We start from the raw sequence: 20,263 nt of genomic DNA, 5'->3' as shown, positions 1-20,263 counted from the left end.
AACCAAACTCCAATAGTGGAATTAATTAACAAATTCTGACTTCTAAAAATTGGCCCTCAGCTCAGGTGAATCTCCAGTAAAAGTGGAGGTAGCTGGTTTTTGCTCTGGTGCGGAGAGGGTAGGGCTGATAGAAAAAGAAAAAAAGGAAAAATGGAGGTTTTTTATATTTGAAAAGGACTGGGCCCTGAAGGAAAGGAGGGGACCATAGAACCTGGAGATACACAGAGCAACGTACCAACTTAAGCTCTTGATTGGCAAACCCGAGGAATGGGGTCCTGCTCTGAAAAGGACTTTTCTCTTTTTGTTTTGGTGACTGTGCTACTACTCTTTGGATACAGCTGCAAGGCTTCTCGGGCTCTACTGCCCAGACATAAGCAGAATTAGGCTTGTTTGAGTGTTTGTCTGGAGCCTGAGCCTTCCCAGGGGAGGGGTATGGCCCAGCTCAGGTGGAATCCCTCCCTCAAGAAGTTCAAATCACAGGGTCTGGAAAAGTGAAGTGATTAAAACTAAATTACAACCTCTCCTCTGTCTCCACCACACCCCCAGCAGGAAGAGTCTGCTAAAGCTAAAGGTACCACATCACCTTATGCTGCCGGGACCCACAAGCAGACAAGTACCACATACTGGGAAGAATAGGAAAAATGGAGAACCCAGAGGCTTCATAGGAAAGCCTTTCAGTCTTCTGGGTCTCACCATCAGGGAGAACAGACACAGGTGACTCTCCTCTTGACAGGAGGCCAGTTTGGTCTGGGAAAATCTGGCTAGGTTCTATAATACCTAAGTAGATCCTCCTAAGGGGGGACAAAAGGCACCATACAGGCAGGGTAAGAAACAAGAAAACGAGAACTGAAAAATTCTAATCTGTTAAACAAAACCTAAGCTAGAGGTCCAGAATAAGCTGAACTGAATGTCAAAGAACAGACAGAGAACAAAGTCATCCAGCAAGAAAATCCTAGGTAAAAAAAAGTGAAAACAATCTCCAGAATAAACTATTTAAGGTAATTAAACACTAGACACCAGCAAAAAATAACAAATCATCCTAGGAAAATTGACGATATGGCCCAGTCAAAGGAACAAACCAACAATTCAAATGAGATGCAGGAGTTGAAATAATTAATTCAGGATGTTCAAACAGACATGGAAAACCTCATCAAAAATCAAATCAGTGAATTGAGGGAGGATATAAAGAAGGCAAGGAATGAACAAAAAGAAGAAATTGAAAGTCTGAAAAAACAAATCACAGAACTTATGGGAATGAAAGACACAGTAGAAGAGATGAAAAAACCAATAGAAACCTGCAATGTCAGATTTCAAGAGGGAGAAGATAGAGTTAGTGAACTGGAGGATAGGACATCTGAAATCCAACAAGCGAAAGAAAATATAGGGAAAAGAATGGAAAAATATGAGCAGGGACTCAGGGAACTTAATGATAACATGAAGTGCATGACTATATGTGTTATGGGTGTCCCAGAAGGAGAAGAGAAGGGAAAAGGAGGAGAAAAACTAATGGAAGAAATTATCACTGAAAATTTCCCAACTCTTATGAAAGACTTAAAGTTACAGATTCAAGAAGTGCAGCATACCCCAAACAGAATAGATCCAAATAGAAGAAAGAGCAAAAACCGAGGAATTAACTGTCCACTTGGAAGAACTAGAGAAAGATCAGCAAATTAACCCCAAAGCAAGCAAAAGGAAAGAAATAATGAAGATTAGAGCAGAAATAAAGGAAATTGAGAACATGATCAAGAAAATCAACAAAACCAGAAATTGGTTCTTGAGAAAATCAATAAGATTGTTGGACCCTTAATGAGGTTGGCAAGAAGAAGAAGAGAGAGGATGCAAATAAATAAAATCAGAAATGGAAGAGGAGACATAACCACTGACCTACAGAAATAAAGAAAGTAATGAGAGGATACTATGAACTACTTTATGCTAATAAACTTAACAATGTACATGAATAGACAACTTCCTAGAAAGGCATGAACAGCCAACATTGACTCGAAAAGAAATAAACGACCTCAACAAACCAATCACAAGAAGTAATTGAATCAGTCATTAAGAAGCTCCCCAAAAAGAACAATCCATAACCAGATGGCTTCACATGTGAATTCTACCAAACATTACAGGAAGAATTAATACCAATCCTGCTCAAACGCTTCAAAAAAATTAAAGAGGAGGGAAAGCTACCTAACTCATTCTATGAAGCCAACATCAGCCTCATACCGAAGCCAGGCAAAGATATGACAAAAAAAGAAAACTACAGACCAATCTCTCTTATGAATATAGATGCAAAAATCCTCAGCAGAATTCTTGCAAATTGAATCCAACAGCATATTAAAAGAATTATACACCGTGACCACATAGAATTCATCCCAGGTATACAAGGTGGTTCAACATAAAAATATCAATTAATATACCATATCAACAAATCAAAGCAGAGAAACCACATAATCATCTCAATTGATGCAGAAAAGGCATATGACAAAATTTAACATCCTTTCCTGTTGAAAACACTTCAAAGGATAGGAATAGAAGGAAACTTCCTCAACACGGTAAAGGGAATATATGAAAAACCCACAACTGACATCATCCTCAATGGGGAAAAACTGAAAACTTTCCCCCTAAGATCAGGAGCAAGACAGGTTGTCCGCTATCACTCCTGTTATTCAACATTGTGTTGGAAGTTCCAGCCAGAGCAATTAGACAAGAAAAAGAAATACAAGGCATCAAAATTGGAAAGGAAGAAGTAAAACTCTCACTGTTTGAAGATGATATGATACTATGTGTCAAAAACCCTGAAAATACCACAGAAAAACTACTAGAGCTAAAAAGTACAGCAAAGTCGCAGTTTACAAGATCGACATGCAAAAATCTGTAGTGTTTCTATACACTAGTAATGAACAATCTGAGGGGGAAATCAAGAAAAAAATTCCATTTACAATTGCAACCAAAAAAATAAAATATTGCGGGCCATGGTGGCTCAGCAGGCAAGAATGCTTGCCTGCCATGCCAGAGGACCCTGGTTCGATTCCCGGTGCCTGTCCATGAAAAAAATAATAAAATAAAATAAAATAAAATATTTAGGAATAAATTTAATTAAGGATACAAAAGACCTATACAAAGAAATCTACAAGAAATTGCTAAAAGAAATCACAGAAGACTTAAATAAATGGAAGAGCATACTGTGTGCATGGATTGGAAGACTAAATATAGTCAAGATGTCAATTCTACCTAAATTGATTTACAGATTCAACGCAATACCAATTAAAATCCCAAAAACTTACTTTTCACAAATAGAAAAACCAATAACCAAATTTGTCTGGAAGGGCAGAGTGCCCTGAATAGCTAAAAGTATTCTGAGAAAGAAAAATGAAGTTGGAGGTCTCATGCTACCTGACTTTAAGGCATATTATTAAGCTACAGTGGTTCAAACAGCATGGCACTGGCATAAAGACAGATATACTGACCAATGGAATCTAATAGAGAGTTCAGATATAGACCCTCTCATCTATGGACAATTGATCTTTGATAAGGCAGTCAAGCCAACTCACCTGGGACAGAGCAGTCTCTTCAATAAATGGTGCCTAGAGAACTGGATATCCACATGCAAAAAAATGAAAGTGGACCCATATCTCACACCCTATACAAAGATTATCTCAAAATGGATCAAAGACCTTAACATTAGATCTAAGACCATAAAACTGTTAGAAGAAAATATAGGGAAATATCGTATAAGTCTTATAATAGGAGGCGGTTTCCTAGACCTTACATCCAAAGCATGAGCATTCGGAATAAATAAATAAATAAATGGGAATGCCTCAAAAGTAAACACTTCTGTGCATCAGAGAAGTTTTCAAGAAAGTAAAAAGACAGCCTACACAATGGGAGACAACATTTGGAAACGATATATCAGATAAGGGTCTAGTATCCAGAATATATAAAGAGATTGTTCAACAGCAAAAAAGACAGACAACCCAATTACAAAATGGGCAAAAGACTTGAACAGACACTTCTTAGAAGAGGAAATACAAGTGGCCAAAAGGCACATGAAAAGATGCTCAACTTGCCTGGCTACTAGGGAAATGCAAATCAAAACCACAATGAGATATCATCTCACACCCACCAGAATGCCCATTATCAATAAAACTGAAAATGACATGTACTGGAGAGGATGTGGAGAAAGAGGCACACTTATCCATTGTTGATTGGAATGTCAAATGATATAATCACTGTGGAAGCTAAGTATAAAATTATATAACTTTGGAAGCTAAGTATAGAATTATATGGCCCAACAATACCATTCCTAGATATCTACTCAGAGGACATGAGGGCAAAGACACAAATGGACATTTGCACACCAATGTTTATAGTAGCATTATTTACAGTTGCCAAGAGATGGAAACAGCCCAAATGTCCATCAACAGATGAGTGGCTAAATAAGTTGTATATATATGATGGAATATTATGCAGTTGTAAGATAGAAGAAAGTTATGAAGTATGTAACAACATGGATGGACCTTAAGGACCTTATGCTGAGTGAGATTAGCCAGAAGCAAAAGGACAAATACTGTATGGTCTCACTGATATGAACTAACATGAATGAATGAACTTGGATAATTTCAGTTAAGAACAGAGGTCATCAGGAGATAGAAACAGGATAGATATTGGGTAATTGAACTGAAGGGATACAGATTGTGCAACAGGACTGATTGTAAAAATTCAGAAATGGATAGCACAATACTACCTAACTGTAATACAATAATGTTAGTACACTGAATGAAACTGAATGTGAGACTGATAGAGGGAGGAGGCCTGGGGACACAAATGAAATCAGAAGGAACGATATACAATAAAGACTGAGATGAAAAATCTAGGAATGGCTAGAGTGTATAATGATACACTAAATGTACAAATTTAAAAATGTTTTGCATGAGGAAGAACAAAGGAATGTCAGTAATGCAGGGTGTTGAAAATAGAAGGTAATTAATGTTTTAAAATTTTAACTTATGTGTGAGACTGAAGCAAAAAAATGTTTACTTGGTACAAAATTTATATTTCGAGTAGTGCATTTCCTAATATAACTTATGTGGACAGCTTAATTGAACACCATGAGAACATGGAATCTTGAGTAGGGCATGAGATTTTGTAGGTTTGTCCAGAGTGATGCCTCGATAAATCCCAGGAGGATTTGAACAGTGAATAAAAAAGTATTTGCAACGTCCCCTTGGGGGAATGCCGAGAAAGGGGGAAAATTCAGCTTCCCCAAGTGAAGAATTCTTGATATTCTCACAAGCAGTGGGGACAACCAAAGCAATGGCTGAGCCCCCAATCTTGGGGTTTGTTCATATGAAACTTAACCCCGCAAAGGATAGGCTAAGCCTACTTACAATTAGGCCTAAGAGTCACCCCCAAGAGAACCTCTTCTTCTGTTGCTCAGATATGGCCTCTCTCTCTCAGCCAACAAGCAAACTCACTGTGCTCCCCCTCTCTATGTCGGACATGACTCCCAGGGGTGTGGACCTTCCTGGCAAAGTGGGACAGAAATCCTAGAATGAGCTGGGACTAAGCACCAACAGATTGAGAAAACCTTCTTGACTGAAAGGGGGAGGAGTGAAATGAGACAAAATAAAGTGTCAATGGCTGAGAGATTCCAAACAGAGTCGAAAGGTTATCCTGGAGGTTATTTTTACACATTAAGTAGATTTTTAGTTAAGGCATAACAGAGAAGCTGGAGAGAACTGCTTGAAAATGTAGAGCTGTGTTCCAGTAGCCATGTTTCTTGAAGATGATTGTATAATGATATAGCTTTTGCAATGTAACTGTGTGATTGTGAAAACTTGTGTCTGATGCTTCTTTTATCTACCTTATGGATGAATGAGTAAAACATATGGATTAAAAATAAATAAATAATAGGGGAAACAAATGTTAAAATAAATTTAGTAGATTGAAATGCTAGTGATCAATGAAAGTGAGGGGTAAAGGGTATGGTATGTGGTTTTATTAATTTTAAAAAAAAGCATTTTGTATGATGACAAGTAAAGCAGGTAGGCTAATTCTTGCAGACCACGGAATGAATGAAATCACCAAATAACAGATGCTTAAAGGTTTGGACATATGTGGAGGGACTGTTCTCTCTAGTTTCTCAACCCACCAAGCTTATCTTCTCCACTTGAGCCTCTGCTTCAGGACACTAACCCTTCTCTGATATCTTATTTTCAGGGAAATCTTTTCCCACTAATGTGTAGAAGGAAAGGAAAGTCCTTACTAGCACTGTCAGTATTAAAGTGGTAAGAAATGTCATCTGATACCTAGAGTTGGGGCTCTGAATCTGCATAGATACTTTGCTAGACAAGGTGTTAGATTCCGTATTACTAGCATAGTTTAATACTTATGTATTTTTATGGACTAGCCTAAAAAACCAAATTTTTTTTGTCTCAGCAGATAATGTGTAGTGTTTCAAATAGTTACAGCATTTTCCTTTGGGAATTGAAGTTTGCCACTTAAGAATTGATAGCTCTGATACTATACTACATATGATAATATTAGTAATGATGCTATCTAATGTACATTGAGTGTTTTCTGTATTGTAATACTAATAAATTCTTTCTATACATTTTTAACCTTCACAAATCAGTAAGGTAAGTGCTCATAGTGTCTGTTTTTGCAGATGAAATTAAGCAGCATGATCAAGTTATATAACTAGTAAGTAATGGAAAGAGATTTAAACCCATCTATATGTATTTAATTCCACTGTTAAGTTATACAGATTGCTCTCATTTTTTAAGTTGGAGCAATCCCACTAAAAAATTTCTTATAAAATGAATAAATATATGTAATATATATGAGAAATGTAAATATTGGGAAATGTTTGTACAATTATTATATAAATATATATATTTTAGAAAGGTGATTTTCATAAACATTAAAAAAGAGCACTTAAAAATGGTAGGCATACATAACAATTTTTTTTTTTTTTGTAATTTCATGGAACTCAATGCTATAAGTCAGGAACTCAACGCTATAAGTAATTTTACATGGACGGGCACCGGGAATCGAACCAGGGTCCTCTGGCATGGCAGGCAAGCATTCTTGCCTGCTGAGCCACTGTGGCCCGCCCCATAACAATTTTTTTGAAGAGAGTTGAAGAAAATATTACATACTATCACATCTTTTGCCATTCAGCTGTGTGTATGTGAGCAAGTTATTAATCTTTTTTGTGCCTCAATTCTCTCACCCCAGACTTATGGTTTATAATATTTACCTCATAAGATTTTAGTGAACATTACCTAAAAAAAATCTGTAATATACCTTTATTTCCTGACTTCACACTGGTTTTTGTTTTAGTTTTTTATTTGTACAAGCAAGAAATTTGGTATGAGAAACATTGTTTTTAATGTTATAGATATGAGTTCTCTATATATCTTATATCATTGTACAGTAGTCCTCAAAGTAAATATTGTTTTTTATCTCTTCTTTTTTAGGACCGTTGTCATTTCTAGGGGGCATGTTCTTTGAAATTGGTACTAGTTTCACCTGCTGGAAAATGACAATTAATACATGCGCAATCTAATAACTGATAATGTTCCTCTTCCATAGAAATCTCTGGCTTTTCTATTGTGGTACATGTTAACATAGCTTTACATAGAGTCACTTTCATCATCATAACAGGTAGCACAGTTGACTTAAGGATTTAGCCCATCATATATATTCAGGTAGTACTGGGTTTCTTGTGATGAGAAAGAGCCAGGATAAATAACCAGCTAGTCCAAAGCCTATACCATTTACCTTAGGTTACCTTAGGAAAACATTTTAAAATTTCAGAATCACTTAGTAATGAATTATAAAGCTCATTTATCAGGGAGTCTAAACACTGAATACATTCAAACACCACAGTTTTTCTAACATTATTTTAGTATGATCAATTTATTATCATATTGAAGAAGTATAGGTTGATTTGCAGTATTCTGAGGCATGTGATGATGGTTTGTGCTCCCTGAGCGGGGATCAGTGATGTCATTGTGGCCCAAACCAATCAATAAAAGAAGGGTGGTACAGATTGTAGTAATAGGTGAATGCAATGGCATCACAGTGGTCTGGTCGTGCCTACCGGTCCTTAGTCATCATATATTTTAAAACATTTAATAACTGTTTTAAAGCACTGCATCACTATTTTTCACCAAGGGTGGTTTTTTTGAGTCAACATCCAAACTTTGGAAATATTGTTGATTTGGAACAAGTCAGGTTAAAACATCTGGGTAAAAAATTTATGAATGAACAACCATGCTTTGTATTCTTTTAAATTCCATTTAATTTTTATGATCTGTTTTACTGATCATTCTAACATCTTTTTGTCTTAGAGACCGACAGACTAGAAGAGGCAGAGTACATCAATCCTGGTGAAAAACTCATAGAAAAAGGCTGTATTCACATGATTTCACTGGGATCCAAAGCATTGATGATCCAGGTGTGGGCTGATCCTCACAACGGCACTTTTGTTTTTCGGTACGGATTATCTTCCAACCCCTCAAGAATAGATCACATATTTAAATAATTTATCTGTGAATTATTCATGTGAAATCTGCTAATAAAGATCTTTACAGCAAGAGAAAAATCTTGTTTAAAAAATGAAGAGAAGATACATTTTAACAATTAATACTACCTCCTTGGTAATAGTATATTATTCTATCTGAAGCTCTGTAATTGAGTTCTAAGGTTATGTTAAATACTCTACTAGGTTTAGATCAATTACATTCTGACATCTTATTCAGTGGAAATATTCTATTAGATTGCAGTGTTCTTAAGATGTGGTTATTATCAAGTAACTGTTTTCCATCCAAATTATATATTTAATGGGCATTATCTAATAAGCTTCAGTTCTTCTTGCTGTCTTGTCCTGTTTTTCCTATCTCCTTTGTTAACTAGGGGAAATACAATTTTTTTATTTGTATGGTGTAAAGATTATCTAATTAAAAAAAACAGAGCAATATCTCCTATATATAGTATGGTTAGTATGATACTATTTCTATAAAAAACAAAACTAACCAATATATTATTTAGGGATATATGCTTTGTAAATTTTATAATCTTCCCAGATGCTTAATATACATTATCTCTTAATTCTCTCAGAAATCTCTCACATACGTTAGGCCTTCAAAAAATCATGGCATTTAGACATTTATATATAATTATTGTACTTTATTATATTTATAAGTGTGTATAAAACATTAATACATATTTTTAGTTATTACCATATGTATTAGTTTTTTGTATGAACCAACTATTGCATTGTAGTTTTCAAAAAAGAATGAATACATAAATAGTAAAAACAAAATATTTTCATTGTTTGCAAACTTAATTCTGACAATTCTTGCCTAATTTGTTAAAACTAGTGAGTAAGCTTAATCTATTTTAAAATAGATCATGAACTGAGGTAATAATATAATAGGATAACTAAGAAAAATATGGTATGATACAAAAACCCACTTGCTTTTCAAGTTAGTTTATTTTAAAATAGAATGCAACTCAACTCATTTTTAATCTGAATTAAGTATTTTGAATTATAATTACTGTACATGTATTAAATACTAAGGTCAGAATTTTCATGTTTTCAGCCTTTCTCTTTTCTCTTTTTGTGTAGTGTGTGCATGGATTCAAATGATGATATGAAAGCCATTTTACTAGAACAGGTTGAATCACAGGAGAATATTTTCCTTCCAAGCACATGGCAACATTTAGTGCTCACCTACTTACAACAGCCCCAAGGGAAAAAGAATATTCATGGGAAACTCTCCATATGGGTTTCTGGACAGAGGTATGAAGCATTTTTAGAAAATAAATAATTAACCTCAGTAGTAATTTTGAATTTCATTAGTTTGGTATAGCTTTTGAAGTAATTACAGAAAAATATAGGTGTAATTTACTATATATTTAGCTAGGAATCTATATTGACTTGGCATTTTTCTCTTTTCACTGCCACGTGAAAGGAGTCTCTCAAGGGAGTAATTGTTGAAAATTAGTATTTAGGGTTTGTAGACCATGCAGAAACCTGGACATTCATGTACATTACTATTTATACAATTGTGTATTATGTGCAATATATGTTAGATGAGGCAACAGAATCCATAATTTGGTCATTCAAGCCTATATGTTAAAAAAATAAAAACACAAGAAATTTTTTAAATTAGGCATCTACTTAGGCTAATATCTAAATTAAATCAGACTCTTTAAGGGAAATTTGAATAACTCTACTATATTTTTAGTCAAGAAAGCAATATTTACAAAGTGTTTTCTGTATTCTCAGTACTGTGTTAAACTACTGAATACATAAAAGTAGATGACATAGACCTTGTTCTAAAAACATGTTGGGGAAAGGGCGTATATATTTGAAATAACTCATGAACAATATAAGCCATTGTATCAGGTGATAGATTAAGAAAGAGTCCATTAATATATCAGGTGATAGAGCAGGACAATTGTGAGTCAAATTAATAAGAAAGATTTTGTGAAATATTTCAGTATAAAATTTAACCTTGAGGAAGCTACATGATATTATGGATTTGTGAGAGTTGGAATGTACTTTGTTGAGTGAACTAGCATGAAAGGTGATGATGCAGAATGGCATGGGAGAGGGTCGAACTGGCTGGAAGATAGAGTCCATGTTAAATAATGATAAAGAAAAATAAAATGGCACTGTGAAGCTGCTTGACAGAAGGCTTTAAATGACAATCTAGAAGTACAGATTTAATCAAACAGACCATGAGATATTGCATACTTAACTATGTTGAAGGCCTTTTACTGTGTGCTTTATATACGTTATCTCCTAATTTTCTCAGAAATCCCTCAAATAGATTAAACCACAGAAACAGTTCTAGTTTGCTAGCTGCTGGAATGGAACACACCAGAGAAGGATTGGCTTTTAATAAAAGGGGATTTATTTCATTAGTTCTTCAGAGGAAGGCATCTAACTTTCAACTGAGGTTTTTTCTTATGTGGGAAGGCACAGGGTAATCTCTACTGGCCTTCTCTCCAGGCCTCTGGGTTCCAATAACTTTCCCCGGGGTGATTTCTTTCTGCATCTCCCAATGCCTGGGCTGAGCTGCAAGTGCTGAGATGAGGTATGCTGAGCTGCTTGGGCTGTGCTATGTTGAATCTCTCATTTAAGCACCAGCCGGTTAAGTCAAACATCATTCATTGCAGCAGGCATGCCTCCTAGCCGATTGCAGATGTAATCAGCAACAGATGAGGTTCACATGCCATTGGCTCATGTCCACAGCAATATAACTAAGTACCTTCACCTGGTCAAGTTGACAACTGACTCTAACTACCACACAATGTATACACATAACACAAATGAACCCATTCATTCATTCATTTGTTCATTCATCAGACATTAATTAAGGAAGTACCTCGTACCAAGCAGTTGGTATCCTAGGCCTCGGGAGATAATGGTAAACAAGATGGACACACACCTGCCTTCCTAGAGCTCACAGTCTAACAAGTAGGTAGACAATAAGCAAACACTCTTAGATGAATGTTTACAAATTTTGATGAGTATTGTGAAGGTAACAAGCAGCTCCTGAGACAAAAAATTACAGGGTTGCTACATAAGCTTGGTGGATCAGGAAAGGCCTTTCTGGGAACAGATTGTTGAAGCTGAAACCTGAATTAGGAGTTAGAACTTGCCATGAGAAAGAGGGAAGATCTTTGCAGAAACAAAGGTCATATGGCAAGAAAGAGCTCAGTGCTCTTGAGAAACTAAGAGGAGAGTATGTGATTGGTATTGCTACAAGGGCAGCTGCAGAAATCAACTCCTTGGATCCTCACCTCAATAACAGAGTGGAAAGCCTATGAATGGCCTCAGAGTAGTCAGTCCATAGTGTCTACTATAGGAATGAGCAAGTTTTAGAATGAACACCAAGAGTTCAGTTTTGTTTTACTAATCAAAACAAAACAAGACACATGAAAATGCACAACTGAAGCATGAATTTCCGTATTCCATTTAAGATGTCTAGAAAGTTCTCAGTCTTAGCTCCTGCCTGAGCCTGAATGGCAAATCAGTAAATATTTTCCAGAACCTTGAGTTAGATCACTTGTAATTGTGAGTGGTGTTGTGAATAGAGAGCCTCTCTCTCTCTGCTGAACTCTCCTCCTTATTTCTTGAGCTCTAAATATGTGTCAGGTGCTTTGTTAAGCTCTTTGTCAATTACCTCATTTAATCCCCCCAGTAACACAATAAAGTAGGAATAGAATTATCTCCATTCCACATATGAGGAAACTGAGACCCAGAGTTGGGTAAGGTAACTTATCCAGACTCTTCCACAAATAAGATGGAGTTGTAAATTAAACCCAGACTCTGACTCTAGATAGACTCTTTGAAACCCTATTCTATTCTTCCTCCCCTACAGTCTTTTTCTGAATCAGGCCAACTGACAGGTATAGGAGCCATAAACTAATTATTACACATGTTCAGAATAAGAGATTATGTTTACACTGTGGGTAGTTCTGAAGTTAGTGAGCATCATCATTTGGTTTATATATCACGATTTTTTATTCTGCTTGTTTCTACATTACTTTGAAGGAACTTGTTCCCATTTGGTAGACATTAATGATTTCATCAGTTAGTAGAGCAGTGAGCAAGGGCCAAGGACAAATACATTATTCTTTTGACTTTTATTTGGTACTTTCTTTATCAATTTCTGAGCTTTAGAATAATTTCTACAAATAATGTATTTCAAGAGACCTTTTTTTAATTGTGTTTTTTAATTAATTAAAAATTTTTTTTAAATACCAAAAAACACCAAACAAAGGCAAACATTCTTAACTTTTGATCATTCCATCCTATGTATATAATCAGTAATTCACAATATCATCACATAGTTGCATATTCATCATCATGATCATTTCTTGGAACATTTGCATCTATTCAGAAAAAGAAATAAAAAGAAAACAGAAAAAAATTCATACATACCATACCCCTTACCTCTCCCTTTCATTGATCACTGGCATTTCAATCTACTAAATTTACTTTAACATTGTTCCTCCTTTTATTTATTTTTATTCCATATGTTTTACTCGTCTGTTGCTAAGATAGATAAAAGGAGCATCAGATGCAAGGTTTTCACAATCACATAGTCACATTGTGAAAGCTATATCATTATACAATCATCTTCAAGAAACAGGCTACTGGAACACAGCTGTACATTTTCAGGCAGTTCCCTCAGCCTCTCCATTGCATCTTTACTAACGAGGTGATATCTATTTAATGCGTAAGAATAACCTCTCGACTCTGTTTGGAATTTCTCGGCCATTGACACTTTATTTTGTCTCATTTCACTCTTCCCCCTTTTGGTCGAGAAGGTTTTCTCAATCCCTTGATGCTGAGTCTCAGCTCATTCTAGGATTTTTGTCCCACATTGCCAGGAAGGTCCATCCCCCTGGGAGTCATGTCCTATGTAGACAGGGGGAAGGTGATGAGGCTGCTTGTTGTTTTGGCTGGAGAGAGAGGCCACATCTGAGCAACAAAAGAGGTTTCAAGAGACCCTTTTAAATAATGCATAATGAGAATGAAAAACAACATTATTATTTTCTATTAGTGTTTATTGGACAAAAAGCATACAAATCTGGCAGACATATTTGAGACCTGGTAGATACTTCATTGTTGAATGAATGTGTTCATCTGCTATGGGTTTTCTTTTACCCTTAAAAAAACTATACTGTCATACTGCCACAAGATGGCAGGCATGTTTTACTCACATTCGTTTATTTGGTCCAAGAAGGAGGCATACATCTAGAACATGTCTCACATCTTTGCTTTATTAAAAAAGATTTCTATTAAAATAGCTAAATTTGAGTGCTAAATATGAAACAGAGAGCCTTAGGGGAAGCTTTTAAATAAATATATACCAAAGTAGAATTTCTCATTGAGAACTCACCATGTTTGCTTATTCTAAGTCTTTATCTTACTGCAAATTTTATTTCAGATTTACCTTTTATAAATGGAGTTTAGTACATTCCTAAAATAGGGGTAGCAGGGCTTAGCACCCTACAGCTTTACTAACTGGTGAAGTTCTCCCAGCTTTTGTGTGTTTCTATGAAAACCCTGTCTACCGTTCCATTCTTTTTTAAGTATTCTTGTAATCATGACGAAAAAAAACTGGAAAAAATGGAGACTAATTAAAAGCTCTGTAATCACTTAGCATTGAAAAGACAAAATGTTAACGTATTAGCATTTCAGCGTCCAGAGAAGAAAACTTGGAGCAGTATGTGTCATTTTCTGAATAGCGTTTGAAGGCCTCATTTAGGATATGAGATTTTAGGAATTATTTACCAATGTAGGAGACTTTTGTGTAAAATTAGCGAGAAGTATTTGGTTCATTTCTGTAAAACAGGGAAGTGCATATGCAGAAGTCGAACAGCAAAGAAAATTTCCTGGGCTTGTCTGGTCACACTTTCCTTGGCCTGTTGTAAGATCACCAGGCATCTCTGTTCTGCTTCCCACTTTCTGGGAACAACATTGCCAGCACTCTTCTGACCAAAAGGCAGTAGAGTCAGCCCTCCTCTTTCTCCCCACCACTATGCACCTGATACTGAATCAGAAAAATAGCTTAAGAGTTTCCTGTTATTAAACATTCACATTTTTAAAAACACTTGGTACTGATACTCACTGAAGTAACTGATTTGACTTTGTTTTTCACATAGGAAGCCAGATATTACTTTGGATTATATGCTTCCAAGAAAAACAAGTTTGTCATCTGATAGTAATAAAACATTTTGCATGATCGGCCATTGTCTGTCATCCCAAGAAGAACTTTTGCATTTGGCTGGAAAATGGCACCTAGGACATTTGCTCCTCTTCAATGGTATATTTTTCTTCTTGGAAGGATTTTCAAATTTCAGTTAACAGCTATTAACCTAAGTAAATCACCCTAGCTAAAATAATAATCCTTGTTTCTTCACCTGTGTTAATAAGAATTTCCTAGATTCCAAGACATGCTGTTTTAACATTTTTAAAATCTAGTTGTTTTACAATTAGTATATACATTTATATACATTTACCCTCTAAAAATAGAGATGCTTATATTAAGTCATCATTATTTTACAGTCTGGAAAACCTGCTGTTATAACTAGTAAACTTAGGATGGTTATCTCTTTTATTTATAACTCTAGTGAATCTTATACAAATACCTAATATTAGGAAAAAAAGAGAAATTATGGTTTTTAAAAATATTTCACTCAACCTAGTATTTATTAGCATTCAGACACAGTATTTATTGGATGGATGGATAGATGGATGATGGAAAGAAAGAATAAAGATATTAATTAAATTGCATTTTAAAATAGAACTTACCAAGTTATAGTTTCCATTTATTAAAAAAACAAAACAACAAGAACAAAAAACTGTTTTCTACCTTGAGCAAATAGAGACCTCATGAATTTATTTTTTCCAAGAGCTTCACAATTAACTTTATATAATTAATTCATCTTCTGTCGTAGTTAGCTTAGGTTATTTTCTCTTTCTGTCAATCTGGAAACTAAGGCTCTATCAATAAGTCTTATAAGACATAGTAAAAACTTAAGAATTGGGCAAAAAAATCATTCCTGGTTTCTTGCTTTCTATGAAAAATTCTGGTTGTAGTGTTTTAATTAACTAATTTCATTTTTCTGCTATTTAGGAGCTAAGATTGGTTCACAGGAGGCCTTTTATCTATATGCTTGTGGACCCAACCACACATCTATAATGCCGTGTAAATATGGCAAGCCAGTGAATGACTACTCCAGATATATTAATAAAGAAATTTTGCAGTGTGAACAAATCAGAGAACTTTTTATGACCAAGAGAGATGTGGACATTGGTCTCTTAATTGTAAGTTTTAATTTTATAAGTTTTCATTATAGTAACAGTATATCTATTGAAAACTGCTATTAGCCATGATTTTGACTTCTAAAATTTTTCTATTTTGTTCCTCAGCATTTTCTTTTATTAGAACATATATATATATTTTTAAAATGAAATTATTTAGCTCTCTCAATTTGTTTTCAGGTTTAAAATTTTCATCCCCTTTTCATTGCAATTAAATATTTATATACTAATTATTGGTTTATTTTATACTTATTAATCATTCAGGAAAAGTGTTTGTGATACAATGAAGATATATAAATTTGTTAGCCTTACGTAGTCCTAAAAAAATACAGTAGGACCTCATTTTACACGACTACTATGTTACGTTCTAAGACCCTTCACATAAGTTGAAAATCAGACATAATAGCAAACCCCATTATGTAATAACTATTTCTTATATGAACATGCCTGTCACACATTTTAAAAAATTATTTTTTTATTGGTATATATTATATATTCACATAACATGTAATCATCCAAAGTATACAATCAGTGGTTCCCAATATCACCATACAGCTGTGCATTTATCATCACAATCAACTTTTTTTTTCCTTTTTTTATGAAAAAAATATATAAAAAAAGCAATACATTTCAAAACACATTGCAACAATTAATTGTGAGACAAATTTCAGAGTTTGGTATAGGTTACAGTTCCACCAGTTTAGGTTTTTAGTTCTAGCTGCTCTAAGATACTACAGACTAAAAGAAATATCTATATAATGATTCAGCAATCATACTCATTTGTTAAACTCTACCTTCTCTGTATAACTCCACCATCACCTTTGATCTTTCTTCCATTCTTTTGGGGTGTTTGAGCTGTGCCCATTCTAACTTTTTCATGAGTCACACATTTTTTATAAGTAAGGAGAATAAACTCTAATAACCGCAAGTAAACAAAATTAATCGTAGAAACAGTTCTTAAAGATTTTAATTTTCTTTTTCTCTGACTTAATTTTTTTTGATTGCCAATTTCATATACCTGAATTCTTGTTGAGTTCATGTAAAACAACGTCCTACTGTATTTCTCATTTCATTTCCTCTTCACACTTAAAAATAAATGCTAATTTTCATTAATACTGTTATATTAGTTTTGGTTAGATGTATTCAGATTTTGGAAATTTTCTTCTTTAATATCACTAAGATATTTTGTTTTGAAAGTATTGCCAAAACTTATTTGAGCATCTAAGATTACTTTTAATACATTATTCTAATATTTTAGAATATTGTTGGTCCAGTATATAGTTTGAAGGCTAGTGACAAATAATTTTCATTGTAGCAACCAGAAAACTGAACCTTCATAGTCCTAGAAAATCTACTAAAAACTGGTAGACCTGGCCATGAAGACACATTCCTCCTTCTCTCTCTTCTTATGAGAAGAATGATTATAGGTCAAAGATATATCTTACTTGAAGGAAACTGCTGTCTTGGAATGTATTTTTGGTTGTTGTTCAAGTATATATTTCACAATCAAAATAAATTACATTTTAAAGCTGTAATATTTGACTAAAGTAAAGGAGAAATTATATACAGATATTTTGTAGAACATATATAAATCTTTGGTGGTGTTCAATATATATCTGGTGAAATAGATGTAGAGTAGATACCTGTGAAATTTCACTAAAGAGCTGACATCAGGAATATAATCCTTTTTTCTGTAAGGAGTATTTAAAAATGTGTGTGTTTGTGTGTGTGTGTACTTGGAGGGGGGTATTTGGGTAGTCAGCTACAGTGAGTGAGTACCAGGGATGCTAAATATTCTAGAATGGATTGGCAGTGTTAACACAACAAAGAATTTTTTTTTTTTAACATGGGCAGGCACTGGAAATCAAACCCGGGTCCTCTGGCATGGCAGGCGAACATTCTTGCCTGCTGAGCCACCGTGGCCTGCCCCACAACAAAGAATTTTGATACCCAAGCGTCCTGTGCTTTAGAAAACATGCTTTAGAGAAGTGGTTCTCAAACCTGAGTGTGCATCAGAATCAGACAGAGGGCCTGTTAAAATATAGATTGCTGGACAGTGTTTCTGAATGGAGGCCTTGACTTTATATTTCTAACAGATTCCTAGAGATGCTGATAATGTTGGCTGGGGACTACACATTGAGAAGCTCTGTTTTAGGGAAAATTAAGAAAGTCACACAGGTGTTTGTTCAAATCGTAATTTCACCTCTAATTTTTGGTTAATTCATTCATTAAAAATATTTTCTAATCCTTTTAATACCTGAAAATAATGTAGGTCATATAAGTTATAAATGATGACAGCAGGCCCTAACACTTTGTAGAAGCTTCTCTTAACTCTTGATTGGCTGACCATATGGGATCTGGAGTCAGGATACTTGGATTCAAATCGTATATCTTGCTGTTAATCACAGTGTGATAGAAAAAAAAATTAATAGAAATTGTCATAAATGGAAACTCTAAGGGTTTTATGCTACAACTCTTTTTAGAAAACAGTCTTTAATCCTGACTTAATAATTTTAAATTTATGAGCCCATGAGAGAGCAACCAGGCAGACATGGTACCCCTTCTGCCAAGGTATTGGTGGCCAAGTGGGAGTTCCTTCAGGTAGATGGGCGTTTTGTCAGATTTCTAATGAAAACTATTGCAGGTTTGAAACCTCATTTTCCCCAGCATAATCATATACAGGAGACTGTGTAGTTTATTTCATTGGTGTGCTGGGTGGTGTGCTGATGGAACTGTGCTTAGAATGGCATGGGCTGTAAATAGTCAAAGCCCAAGGCTGCTACCAACTTCATGAGAAGTCACTGAATGTAGTCATGCTTTTGCTGAGCCTGGGCTTCTTCAACTACTACCACTGAACTACCTCAAAATATGTCCAGTATTTAAATTTCACTTTAATTTTTAAAGTAGTTTGTAGAAGCTTGAGAGGAAGCCAGACCCTGATTGAAACTACCCACTGCAGGGGAGAAATATTGAAAATTCAATTTGACTTTAGTTAAGTTTGTGATAGAATTTTATTCTAATAGAAAGAAATGTCAGGTCAATTTAAATTAGTAGCCACCTTATAAGCAAATCCAAAAAAAAAAAAAAAAAAAAGGGTAAATTGATCCATAGTACCTGTTCTAGTTTGCTAGCTGCTGGAATGCAACACACCAGAGATGAATTGGTTTTTAATAAAAGGGGATTTATTTTGTTAGTTCTTCAGAGGAAGGCATCTAACTTTCAACTGAGGTTTTTTCTTATGTGGGAAGGCACAGAGTGATCTCTGCTGGCCTTCTCTCCAGGCCTCTGGGTTCCAACAACTTTCCCCGGGGTGATTACTTTCTGCATCTCCAAAGGCCTGGGCTGAGCTGCGAGTGCTGAGATGAGGTAGGCTGAGCTGCTTGGGCTGTGCTATGTTGAGTCTCTCATTTAAGCACCAGCCAATTAAATCAAACATCATTCATTGCAGCAGACATGCCTCCTAGCCAACTGCAGATGTAATGAGCAACAGATGAGGTTCGGGTACCACTGGCTCATGTCCACAGCAATAGAGCTAGTCACGTTCAGCTGGCCAAGTTGACAACTGAATCTAACTACCACAGTACCCATCTCATAGGGTTGCAAAATTTTAGAACAGTGCCTGGCATGTGATGACTGTGATACATGAATTTGCTATTATTAGTATTAATAGCAAGCATAGTTTAATCTTTATTCTAAACTGATACCAAAGCTGGAACCGTGCTCAACCTTAATATAATTTATTCTGTTGATCACTGCTAAATGAAATTCATCTTTTCCTTTGTGGGGAGCAAACTTGCTTTTTTTAGTGGAGTAAATTTTACTGAGATAGACAGTACTAGCTGTCTTTTTAAAAACAAATAAAGAGGGTGCATGTGTGGTTCAGTGGTAGAATGCTCACTTTCCATGTGGGAGTCTTGGGTTTGATTCCTGGACCATGCACCCAAAACAAACAAGCATACAAACAAAGAGATTAGTTGGGTATATTTTCACTGTTAAATATTTATTTTTTAATTGACAGTTCACTTTTTAAATTTTGTTTACGTACTGAAGAAAAATATTTGTGTTTCAGGAAAGTCTCTCTGTAGTTTATACAGCTCACTATCCTGCTCAGTATACTATCTATGAGCCTGTTATTAGACTTAAAGCTCAAATGAAAACTCAGCTCTCTCAAAGACCCTTCAGCTCAAAAGAAGTTCAGAGCATCTTACTGGGACCTCATCATCTGAAGAATCTCCAACCTACTGAATATAAAACTATTCAAGGCATTCTGCATGAGATTGGTGGGACTGGTGTATTTGTTTTTCTCTTTGCTAGGGTAAGGATCAATAATTGTAATTTTATCTAAAGAGAGACTATTTCCTTATTTGTGAAAAATTGCAGAGTTTATTTTAGATTTAAAAAAAC

The 20,263-nt window shown here is 35.0% G+C and overlaps 1 protein-coding gene across 7 annotated transcripts in view; it reads left to right on the top strand.

The window, feature by feature from the left end:
- The window catches only part of LYST (lysosomal trafficking regulator), a 248,660-nt gene that overhangs the window by 74,413 nt on the left and 153,984 nt on the right, over positions 1–20,263 (top strand). For all 7 annotated transcript variants that reach the window (XM_077168415.1, XM_077168413.1, XM_077168412.1 and 4 more), the window contains exons 13-17: positions 8,358–8,502; positions 9,638–9,811; positions 14,698–14,858; positions 15,672–15,862; positions 19,929–20,174. In XM_077168415.1, coding sequence (XP_077024530.1) covers positions 8,358–8,502; positions 9,638–9,811; positions 14,698–14,858; positions 15,672–15,862; positions 19,929–20,174 — 917 coding nt within the window. The remainder of the gene's footprint in view (positions 1–8,357; positions 8,503–9,637; positions 9,812–14,697; positions 14,859–15,671; positions 15,863–19,928; positions 20,175–20,263) is intronic.

Source organism: Tamandua tetradactyla, chromosome 7 (assembly GCF_023851605.1).
Source record: "Tamandua tetradactyla isolate mTamTet1 chromosome 7, mTamTet1.pri, whole genome shotgun sequence".
Classification (NCBI taxonomy): Eukaryota; Metazoa; Chordata; class Mammalia; order Pilosa; family Myrmecophagidae; genus Tamandua; species Tamandua tetradactyla.
This window is presented reverse-complemented; position numbering and strand designations above follow the sequence as displayed.